General features: G+C 39.4%; 1 protein-coding gene across 1 annotated transcript in view; it reads left to right on the forward strand.

Annotated features, from left to right (window-relative positions):
- LOC147662143 (fatty acyl-CoA hydrolase precursor, medium chain-like) overlaps positions 1 to 12,818 on the forward strand; it is a 269,558-nt gene that overhangs the window by 138,363 nt on the left and 118,377 nt on the right. Inside the window, exon 7 of the mRNA XM_086951080.1 lies at positions 4,152 to 4,299. Coding sequence (XP_086807206.1) covers positions 4,152 to 4,299 — 148 coding nt within the window. The remainder of the gene's footprint in view (positions 1 to 4,151; positions 4,300 to 12,818) is intronic.

Raw genomic sequence — 12,818 nt, forward strand, 5'->3', positions numbered from 1 at the left:
TACCCCCTGTCTAGGTCCTAATCCATGCTGAAGTTTTTACTTGACTGTCGTTGCTGACTCGCTTTGTGGTCCAACAGGAAAAAGAGAATCAGGAATTCCAGTTCCTCCTATTAGAACAAGGACTGATGATGGATGCAGAGTTTGAACTCTAGCCTACGCCAGTAACAAATTATTTGTCCCCAAACTCTTCTTGGCAGTAGGAAGGTGTTAATCCATAGAGAATAACTACAGAGAAGAGGGACACCTGAAAGAATAAGGGCAGAAAGATAGGGGAACAACAGGAATGCCTACAACAAAAACTACCTGCCCCAATTGATGAGACAAGGCCTCAGAAGGGGGTCCTTAAATCAACCCACTTTCACCAGAGCAATTTGAGTGCTGGGAAGATCAGTCACACCGAGTAGTACAAAAATATAAAGTTTATTTGGTTTTTAACAAATATTTCAAAAGGATATTTTGTTTAACATAATAAATGTAAAAGCATCAAAGAACAGAGAATATCAAAATATATCATCCCAAACTCCTCTATCATGCTTCACATTCATTCCTTCATAATTACCACCACTTAACACACAACTCCGTATCTCAATCACACAATTAATCACATTCACACAGGCACACAAGATGGATCAACGCCACAAGGTGGTCCTGAGACCGAGTAGTTTGGCTCATCATGGCAAAGGGGATAGGGGTAGATATCACCCAGCTTCCCCTTCACACAAAACGCCAACGCGCATTTCGGTGTGTGGCCCCAGCCGGGGCTACACCATTAGAGATTTGATAAAGCTAAAAGGAAATAGTTAAAAAAATTATATATATATATAAGGGTTATGCATCATATACAAGAAATACATCTGCAAAATGCCAATGTGTGCTGTATACATTGAGATGAAGCACAGTATCTGTTCAGTATCGTTACCACAAGTACAGACGTTCCAGTCATACAGACCTGTGAAACTCATCACCTGTTCAAACTGACCTTCTAAGACACATCCAGGTCTGTCTGTAGGTAGGCTGTAAGGAGGCCCCAAATATCTTGGGGACTCAAGGGCATTGCTAAATCTTCTGCAAATAGTTCCAGTTGTTCCTTGCAATATACCAGGTCTGATAGCCACTGTTGCTTAGTTGGTGCAGCTTGTTTGCCCCAATGCATAGCCACTATCCTTTTTGCCAGGAACAGAGCCACTGCCACCACATAACGATTGGCTTGTTGCAAGCCGTTGACTAGTTCTAGCAGGCACATCTGGGGATTGCACCTCACCAGCTCTATTGCCATTTCCACCAGGGCTTTCGTAACTTCTGCACAAAAGTGCCGGCTGGGAGTGCATAATCAAGCTACATGCAGAAAATCTTCATCCGATGCTCAAAATCTCAAATAGTTAGCATCCTCCCTCAGACCATATTTAAACAGTTTGACAGGTGTATAATATATTTGCTGTAGATACTTAAAGTGAATAAGTGCACAGAGTATTAGGGGTTCCCCAGAGAATTGGGGGTATAGCTGTCCATGGAGCCCGAAGGCGATAGTATGTGAATTTCAACATCAGAGTAGGTTGTTTCCTATATGAGATGACAACCAGAGCAACGAAAGTCCCTCCAGGGTAAGCATCACCCATAGATTTCAACCCTGCCTTCTCAAGAATGTCTAGTGCTATATCCTCCTGTGTGATCAATATGGTTGGATGAAACAGTAGTAGAAGTGCGGCAGCAAAGATAGGTTCCTTTTTTGCACATGCCTCATGTGCCTGCCAAGCCCTTGTATTGCATTGAATGGTTAGATCTCCATTCAAGACATATCCACACATCTGTGTTGGAGGATGGCTTTGAGCGGTATAGGTTTGGCATCATCATGCTCAACAGCAACATGTGGATTGTATCCATGGGCATGATGCCAGTAATGAGCGAAATGGGCTTGGGCACACAGATGATATAATTGAAAATGTAGTGCACTAAAATACCATTGCGCATTTTGGAGTGTAAACATGATCCAACTGATCCTTGGTTGTTTCCCCGTCCATGCCAATGTTATCATGTGTGCCCTTAGTGTTTTGAAAAAATTCTGTGGCAGGACTATAGGTATATTAATAAATAGGTAAAGAATTTTGAGCAGTACTACCATTTCCATAACAGCTATCCTGTCTACTAAAGACAGTGGCAGCCTGGACCATCTGTGCAGTTGTTCTTCTGGCTGTGAGATGGCCGATCCATAGCTATAATGAATCACCAATTCAGTATCCCATGGATCCAGATTCCCAAACTTTTAACAGAGTCTGTACTCCAAACCAAGAGGCTGTTCATTGGGTGCAACCATATATTAGGAGTCAGAGGAAAGATACCCAATTTTGAGCAGTTAATGCTTAGGCTCAAGTATTGCTTGATTCAAATGTATTACCAGATTACTGATTCTAGATGTGTGGTAGGGTTTCTGACGTATAATTCCATGTTTTCTGCATACAGGGAGATACCATGGCCCACAGCCTGAATTGTAATGGGGAGGCTGTATTCCGTTAGCCGATTGTGCAAAGTAGTGGTTCCAGAGAAATTGCAAATAATATCGATGATAAAGGGCAACCCTGCTGCATGCCCCTGTGGATGAGCAGCACCTCAGAAATTTTACCGTTGGTGCACACCCGAGCTACTGGGTTGGTGTATGTCCAGTCGAAAATGGATTTACAGCTGGGGAAAAGCTCCAAGTGGAAGCACCTGAATCTCTGGCCCAGCAGCAATGTTGGATTGACTTGGCAGGTTTATCTTAGTCCTCTGGAGCCCAAAAAAATTCGAAATCTCAGCAATTTTCAGGATGTTTTGACCCAGCCAAGGCAAGGGTTCCAATACCCCAAAAACAGAATTTAGGGGTCAAGACTCACTCCTGCAGAAGTCACTAGCAAGGATCAGGGTACGTCCAATTGAAACTGGTCAGCTGAGCTCTTCAGGGAAAGGGCTTCAAGCAGCCTGCAGCCTGAGTTGTGTTCTCTAAAAGACAGGAGGTGTGCCAACTGACCCTCCGAGTCAACGTCAATCTCATTGGTACAAGTGGGAGCAGGCTCAGCCTTTCAGGTATCATTACAGGTCTCAACAGTAGGTGCAGTTCTTCATCTGTCTTTCACAGACCCAGTAGTATTCTGAAGAGGGTGCCTTGCACTAGTCTGTGGGGTGAGGGTGAATCCTTAGCCTTCCATCCATGAGCAATAGAGAAAGGTTTCCGAACTAAACCTACTCACTTTAGCAGCAGTCCTGTCTGTCTTATTGCAAACAACACCACAATGCCCTTCTCTACCTAACACCACAATAACAGGACAGTTCTTCCTTTGTCTAGAGCTCCTTTGTACACCAAAAAAGTAAACTGAAACAAAAATAAGATGATGGATGGAATGCTTGAATTAATCTCAACCACTGGCAATTGCTCAGGGCTGCATACCAGTCCATAATTTCTCACCCAACATGTCACCTCCATTTGAAACCAGATGTAGGAGAGTAGGGTCTGCTATCCTATGGTCACCCCAATTTTTGCTTTTTGCTTCACTGGTTTTCGACTTAATGTGGCTGTGGGCCTGCTAATCAGACCCACAGCCTGCTGTTCTCTCTCTAAATTCACATACGTGTACTATAGGTACATATCCCAATTGGAACTGGACTCCTTGTAAGCCCCTGTACCATGCACTATAGGTGCTCAGGGCATAGGTGCCACCAAGGCCTACCAGGGGCTGCAGCATAGCTTTTGCCACCCCTGGCTGGTTCTTAAATTGACACAACTGGCTGATCACTCAGCTGGGGCACGTTGGTGTAATCACCTCTTGCTTAGAATGCATACCAAGAAGTATAAAATAAAATGCTGCTCCAATTTAGGAAAGATTTGTAGACACACATCTTTAAAGGTCACTATATCACAATGCTTTTCTAGACAAGTCGAAAAATATTCAACGAATGATAAATGCAAAAACAACATTTTGCTCCAGTCGGATTGGCCAAAAGTCAATGAAAAATCCCAATATATTTATAATATAATCTGGAAATGTTGAAAGTAAATTGAACCTGCACTTACAAAATGTATTCAATCTAGCTTACTATTTGTTAACACTGCCTTTACTCCATTTGACAAGAGCACCAAACATAGCCATTTACATTCACTGGCTCTCTCTTTTACGTCGCAGGGTATTGCATCTGAATATCAACATTTAGTTCTTGAGGAATACATAGGAGATACAGATGACCCCTTAGAAGTAAGAAACCGCTTTGTTGAAGGTGTTGGAGATATGATATTTGTTGCCCCATCAGTGAAAGCTGCTAAACTCCACAGAGGTAAGATTTAAAGCCCTTTTTTAGCACTGCGTCCTTTGTCAAGTAACAATGGCTCGGGTCTAGCGGCAGGCCTTAAAATGTTCTCATATGTTTGTAACTTGCAGCACTCTATGAGTTACTTTAGACTGGATCTGTAGCATTAAAGTTTCATCAACTGAAGAACTTTAATTTGTGTCGGTTTCTCTGAAATTGTTTTTCTTGTGGCCAGGATTCAGCACTAACCCAGTGTACAATTGATTGTTTTAACACATATTTTAGAATTTCAATGGTAGTTACATGATATTTTTAATTTGGTAGTCACAGCATATTGTTTTTCAAAATGTTAACACATTGAAAAATGTGCCTTGCTGTATCACGCAAAGTGAGCACTGGGAGCAGGAAGGTTTTACTCAGTCCATGATGGAGTTTTGGGATGACTTGTGTCTTAGCTAGTTGAAGAGCTGCAGCAGCACTATTTTACCATCTTAGTCACTGGTAAATGGTTGCTTGTCAAATGAACTTTCAAAGCATGCGCTGCTTTAGGCTGGAAATATAGCAGCAAGTCAAAAGTAAAATGCAGAACATAAGAGAAAAACATAACATCACACTTAAAACATAACGGCACATCACAACAAAACAGTCAACACGGAATGCAACACAATAACAGCACTACAACAGAACAAAATCATGCTGAAATAATTCTGCACAAAAATGCATACAAAGAACAGTAAGTCTTAATAAAACATGATTAACTATGTACTTCAAGAAATTATTCTTGACATTTAATGATGCATCATAAAGAAATTAAATTCATCCAACAATAAAGAACACAGTGAGGTGAACAAATGTGCTCAGTGCTCTCTCAGAATGTCATGCATATATGTACTGTACAGAAAAATATGTGTAACACAATTTCCATAAAGTTGCAGCCCATATAGTACAAATTAATTATAATAAAGTGAAATCCGCCTTCCGAGGTCAAAGAGGTTTACTTTAGAAGCCATCCCAGAGTCAGTGGATGATCGTCCGGCTACTGTAGAAGCCCTTTTCTCATCAGCAGACATCATCAAGCTCTTGAAGTCATCAGCAAAGCTAAGAACATGTGCTGTGATGATCTGAGGATGACTTGAAAATGAGTACCTGATAACTTCACAAAATAGGATTGTTCATGATGGCTTCAGGACTTGAAAATGACTATCTAATTACCTATCTAATGAGAGTGTTACTGATGACTTGAAGATGAATTGAAAATGAAGATCCGATTACTTCATGAGCATTAAAAGATTAAATAGTTTCTGATCATTTGAAGAAGATTTTTCACAACTCCAAGGGCATATTCACAATATTATTTTAATTTTTGTTGGAAAAGCTGATCAGATGGATTATTTCAGAAAAATATGCTTATTACTTAACAATCAAAACCAGTTAGGAATTACTTGAGTTATAATTATGAATGCCATGGTAAAAAGAGTACTGCAAATATTACATAAATTAGTTTTACCTACAGGCACGTTGGCCCTTTCTGTACAGCAAAACATAAACAAGTTGCTGTTATGTTTTTTTTCAGTGAAAGGGAGCAACCCTTGAGTGCAGGCTATCGTCATAATTTTACTGGAAAGACTTTTCCTCCTAAAAGAGCTTAAAATCTTTAATTCGTTTTCTTCTATTTATTTTATCCATGGTGGAGGTTTGGATGCCGAACCTTTACAAAATGCTATTAGGGGCTTGTGGTTGGTGCAGCGACAAATGGGTGCCCATATAGGTAAATGTGAAAATGTCTGCCGCACCAGTGAATTGCAATTGCCTCTTTTTTACATGAGAGTATCGCTGCTGAGTGGGGGTCACAGCTCAGCTGGCATAAGCGATGTGGGCCCAATCCCCGCACTGGTGTTTCTGGGACAAGACAGCTTCTAGGCCTGTGGGGCTGGCATTTACTGACAGCTTGGTGTCGTTTTGGGGATCGAGGTAGGCAAATGCAGTATCAGCAGACAAGGTTTGTTTGGTGTCCTGTTCAGGACCTTACTGCCAGGGCGCTGATGACTTGGTTAGGTCCTGTACCGGACCCTGTGAGTTGTGTCAAGTTTTGCATTAAACTTCCACATTATGTGCCATGCGTAGAAAGTTCTTCACTCCGGAGATGGTGGAGGGTGTAGGTGTATTCTGGATGTCATGAGCTTTGGCAGGGTCAGTGGTGATTCCCTTCATAGAAAATTGGTATCCAAAAAACCTTTTCTCCTCTTTCGGACATTTGCCCTTTTTCTTTTTTTTGGTATATTTTTATTGAGAAGTACATGTCAGTTTATAAACAATACATTTAAAAAAAGGAGTATAAACAAATCAAATTATCGCCACACAATAAATTACTGTGAAATGTTAACTTCGCAGATTTCTAAATATAAAAAAAGATAATAATGAAATCAAAAGATACAGTGGTTGAGGTACTAATAAAACCTGGAAAGGAAGAAGTAGGTAAGGTGGACTAGGGAGGAGATGGTAAATATAGTACATAATATGTAGTAAACCATGTATTGTAGATAGTTGGAAGATAGTAGTGATAATATCATAAAATATAATATTTCAAGTGAAGATATTCCCACTAACTCAACAATTTCCAATAGGTGAACAGTAAGTCCTAAGTCAATTAACAGTGTTACTGGTTAAGCATTAACAGTCCTAATGATAACATCAACAGCATGAATATAAATAATGATAGTAATGAATTAATAAGGAAATGAAAAAGTAAGTTATTACCTATTGTAGTTCCTAATTAGAAGAACAATCTGAAATATTACCAGAAATAGAATATTTATTAGCTGGAAATGGGTTCCAAATTTGGATGAAAGTTCCAACATTGTCCTGCAATCTATAAATGATTTTTTCATATGATGCTATTTTATACATTTCAAAAAGCCATTCATCATGTGTAGGGCATTGTGGTGTTCTCCAATGTCTTAATATACAATTTCTTCCAGAGTGAGTGTAATAGCAATCAATCATCTTGTATGGTTTGTGAGATTTGGGAGATCAGTAACATCATGTAATAGAACTAATTTTTCTGTTAAAGGAATGGACACTTGTATAGGTCTGTGTAGAGAGTCGGTTATGGAAGACCAATATTCCTTCAAAATTGGGCATCGGAATGAAATGTGTAGTATATCACAGTCCTTCTGTGGGCACCTCCAACAGGTAGATTGGTGCAGTAAATCTGCTGACTTGAGTTCTTGTGGTGACCAGTACCAGTTATGAAGAATTTTGAAAAGAGTACATTTCATTCTGGCCTCTCTGATTCCCTTATCAATGTTCATAATAACATCCTCCCATTCCTAATCAGAATAAGCTACAGTAATTAACCCTTGCAATTTGACATGAAATTGTGCTAGTAATGGGTATGAGTGTAATATATCGACTATGAGATTATAAACTCCAGAGAATGCTCCTTTGAATTTCCCCCAAATTTTTAAGTTTTGTAACACTGGAGAATCCTCAACTATACAAGGAAATGGAAATGGTCCTAGTCTCTGAAATAGGGCTTGTTTTAGTTGTATTTCCCCTCTTGGGAGGCAGGGAGTTTAAATTCTTTCTGAAGTTTTCAAAGGTTTTAAGCTCACTTTCTAAAGTGAGTAAGTGATCCAACGTTAGAATACCTGCTCTCTCCCATATATCCCAGAATATAGTCTGTTTACCTATTCTAATATCAGTGTTATGCTGTATGGGGGCCTTTCCATGCAGTCTTGGGTCACTCTTAAGGAGTTTGTGGGCATGTATCCAAATTTTAAGCATAGATTGAATTCAGGGTTGGAAGTTTGTAAAGCAGATGATTTATGAGTGTAAAACATGTGCAAATCTTAAGTTGCCGGTACAGTTTGTCTTTCAATGAGAACCCATAGTGGGGGATCATCCAGTCTGGGCCAAAGATAAACCAATTGAGATAAATGGTGGCCTGAATAGTAATGCTCAATACACAGTAAACTAAGACTTCCATATCGCCTGTGAGCAATACATTTTGAGATTTTAAGTCTAGGTCTCAGGGATCCCCAAATAAAGGTTTTAATACCTTTGTCAATATCTTGCAATATTGATATTTTAACTGTCAAAGGCAACATGCTAAACCATAAGTGAAACGAGGCACTATAATCATGTTCACTGCCTGTACTCTACCCTAAAAAGACAAGTTAAGATGGGACAATTTTTCATACTCTGAATTTGTTTTGGCAATAATTGGATCTAAGTTATCTTGAATCATACGTTCTAAACTTGTGTTGTTGTAAATACCTACATACTTCAGGCCATCCACATTCCATTGAAAATTATAGCCCAAAATAGCTGCTTTTGTTGTACCCCTGGACAATGGTAGCGCGTCACTCTTATTCCAATTGACTTTGTAGCCAGAAATGATCGAGAAGTGAGAAATGGTAGTCCTGAGTCTAGGGAATGAAGTAGGCAAATCAGTAAGTGTGAACAATATGTCATCTGCATAAAGAAGTATTTTGGAGATCCCTGCTGGGGTAGGAATGCCTGCAATTTGTGAACACTGTCTTGTTGCCACAGCCAGCGGTTCAAGTGCAAGAAGGAACAAAAGGGGCGATAGAGGGCAACCCTGGCGGGTTCCTCTTTGCACTGAAAAAGATTTTGAAAGAAACCCCCACAATTCACTGGTGCGGATGGTGTCTCATATAACCATTTGACCTTAGAGATATATTCATTGCCTAACCCCAGCCTATGTTGTGTATGGTACATGCAGCTCCATTCAATATGGTCAAAGGCCTTCTCAGCATCTAAGGATAAGGCTCCTCTGTCTTCACCAGCATCCTTAGAAAGCCAGAGTATGTGAGCCAAAGTGTGTAGATGGTTACGAGAATTTCTGCCTGGCATGAATCCCACTTGAGAATTATGTATGAGTTTAGCGATAACTTGTTTGAGTCTTTTGGCAAGAATGGTGGCTAATATCTTTGAATCTGTATTCAGAAGGGAAATTGGACGATAGTTACTGCAGTATAATGGATCTTTCTCAGGTTTGGGGAGGACCATTATTGCAGTTTTATTTGTGAGAGAGGAGAGGCTACCAGTTTCCTCTGCTTCTTTATAGGCCTCATAAAGGGCGTCTATTGCTTCTGGTTTTACCCAACGGTAAAATTCCCCAGGAAAACCATTTTCTCCTGGTGCTTTATTGTATGGAAGATTAGAGATTGCTTGGGCAATTTCATCTTTAATTATTTCGCCTGCCAGTATGAGCCGATCCTGTTCATTGAGGCAGGGGAGTGTTATTTTATCAAATAATTCCTGATCTTTGTGGTGATCATCATCAACCTCTGAGCTATGTTACTTCTCATAATAATCTGCAAATGTATTAGCTATATCCTGAGTCTCGGTTATTAGCTTACCTTCAGAACTATAAATAGCTGGAATAGCTGTCATAGCTTCTCTCTGTTTCCATCGTGCTGCTAGTAAAGAACTAGCTTTTTCTCCTTGTTCGTAATTTCGAACCTTAAGTCTATAAAACATATATTCTGCTTTCAAAGTATATAGTGTATTAAGCTCCATTTTAGCCTTTTCCAATCTACTTCTGGAAGCTTCGGTTGGATTGGTAAAATGAATGTGTCAGGGTTTTGATATCCTTTTTTAAAATAGTCTGTTGTTTTGTTCTACGTTTATAGGCTATGGCAGAATCTCTCATAATTTGCCCCCTAATGGTGGCTTTTGCAGCTGCCCATAAAATTTGTGGAGAAGAAACTGAACCTTTGTTGTCTTTCATATAAATAGTCAAATGTGATTATAATTGTGATTTTTCTGTTGGTAGTTTGTATTGGGATATGTTTAAATGCCATGGTTTCCTACAAGGACTTTTCAGACCCAAATCAAGCTGAAGACTAATAGGAGCATGGTCTGAAAGTGCAATTTCTAAAATATCACAATCAAGTACATGTGGTATGATAGAATGTGAAATAAGTAAATAGTCTATTCTAGAATAGGAATCATGTACTGAAGAGTGATATGTCAACCCCATATCTGAAGGATGGAGTAAACACCAACTGTCAGTCAACCTATGATCTTAACGGATGTCTTCCAGTATCGCTCTATCTCTGCCATGTGTCGTGTCTAGGGGGCCCTTTCTGTCTAAGATCACATCCAGGGCAAGATTCCAGTCACCCCCCTGAGCTATTTTAGAAATTCCCATCTCTGTTATAATTCTGTTTAGATGAAGGAATAAAGGAGCTTTGTTTCCAACGGGGGCATAAACAGACCCCAGTCCTGATACGTTATTACAGATTTTAAGCTTGGCTAAAACAAACCAGGACTGTAGTATTTGACATTGCAGTGTTTTCCGTATCAGAATAGCTACGCCACATTTTCTAGTAATAGTATGGGACATAGGATCTCCTGACGTGTGAGAAGGAGGTTTGCAGCTGTAAAGAATCTGGCCTACGCAATCTCGTTTTAATTTTTCTGATTCTATACCGGATAGATGTGTCTCTTGAATGAGAGCAGTATCTGTATGTTTGGAGGTTAAATAGGAAAGAATTTTCTTCCTTTTAATGTAATTAGTAAAGCCATTGACATTGATAGACAGAATGTGCATAGGACTAGTTGTCATGATGCTGATTGCAAATGTTAGAGTATGTTTTTATTGTGTGAGAATGTATCAAAGAGGGTAAAAAGGGAAAGGAAGGTTGATAAATGATGTGGGAATATGGTAATGGAAAATTACTGAAGCGAGGGGTAGAGGAAAAAAAACCTATATTTAACCTGAAACCAATATGTGCAAATATGATCACAAAATATTGTTAATACTAACCTTCAATTGGTGTAAGTACACCGTTTTACCTGCTAGAAAGGAAAAGAACACTACAGATCAAACAATGTATATATATTTCGTTGGTGGGTCTAAACCTCAATGTGAGACGCAGACTCCACAGGGATGAAAACCACATGTGGTAAGCAGATTTTGAAAAGCACCAAGCCATGGAGTTATAAAGCCCATCTAGGAGATTTTTATATACAAATACAGTATGAGATATACATGATGTATTGAACAACAATGTAGGAGAAAAGGAAATGAATCATATCCATCAGAGGTAATAACTGGAATAAAACAGTAATTATATTATATTAATACATAGCATGCATATTTACTCATCTAGCTGGAAGAAGCAACAGTGTTAGGTTTAGCATCAGATACTTTATCAAACAACGTGGATGACTTCAGTGGTGTTCTCGATTTGTCTCTGGTATTTTCCTGTGTGAGTACTTCTACACAGTGGACCACCTTATCTCGGTCAGACTGTTTCTTAAAGGTATACACATGTAATCTACCAGTAGGGGGTTTGAGGATCATTCTGTAATTGAAGTTGACTGTTCAAAGTTGCTTCGGTCAGGGGTGGCAGTGTTAAGTCCACGTGTTGGTCCTCTAAACTGTCCAAGAAGCGTACCAGATCTTCACGCTCTGTGTAATCTCTTGATTTCCCATCCATTGTGATCCACATTGTAGCTGGTTCTAAAAGACCATATTTAATATTCCATTTCTGAAGTCTTGGCCTAAGTTGCAGGATCGCCTTTTGTTTGGCATTGGTTTCAGTGGAGAAGTCCGCAGCAATAAATACTTTATGGTGTCTAAGGCATAAGGACCATGTTTACGAGCAGAGCCAGACCTCTTCACGATACATGAGACAAGCAATTATTGGTCTAGGTCTAGATTCAAGAGTTGAAGTTCTTAACCGAATCCTGTGTGCTTTTTGCAACTCAAGGGGATGCTCAAAAGATATGTTCAGTACCCGTGGTATCAAGGTTAGTAGTAAGCTCTTCACATCATTATTCATTTCCATTTTTTCTGGAATTCCATAAAAGCGAACATTATTTCTTCGGGCCCTGTCTTCCAACTCTATTACTTTTTGTTTTAAATGCCAGATATCTGGACCTCGACACTCTGCATTATCTTATCTTTCTTCTAAAATGGTGGTTCATTTATCTAGAGTTTCCACTTTGGTATGAAAAGAGTTTATGTCCATCCTTATTGACTTTATTTCTGTCAAGAGATCTGAGATTTTGACATCCATAGATCCCAATTGTTGTCCGACAGCAGAGAATAAGGTCCATAGAAGCAGTATCTTGTGGTACAGCAGTAGAAGTGCCAGAAGTTAGAGTGTTCCCTACTACTTGTGTACAAAGGCTTTTTATTAGGTTTCCACTGGCCATACTGATATACTTCAATGTTAGAGAAAACAAGAAATAAGTGCCACCAAGTAGCCAAATATGATATCCAGTTACCTCAAAAAGCAGTTGGGTAGTAACACTAGAAGCACAAATACATATTTGGATATGGATAGACTTCTGGGAGTCTCAAAAATTATGGCTGCATGTTTTCAAAGAAGGGGTGCTGAAAAACAATCTATTAGAAATGTCACTCGGCTTTCCCCTGTTTATCTAAGTTCACTCTGCACCTTTTGCTGGTAGGACTTTCCTTGTCTTCTTAAATGTGTAGCAGAGGCTAAGCTGTCAAACGAAGAGAAATACCTTAGGTTTGAAAGTGCTCATATGCTTTCCCT

The sequence above is a fragment of the Lissotriton vulgaris genome, unplaced genomic scaffold, assembly GCF_964263255.1.
Source record: "Lissotriton vulgaris unplaced genomic scaffold, aLisVul1.2 SCAFFOLD_2334, whole genome shotgun sequence".
Classification (NCBI taxonomy): domain Eukaryota; kingdom Metazoa; phylum Chordata; class Amphibia; order Caudata; family Salamandridae; genus Lissotriton; species Lissotriton vulgaris.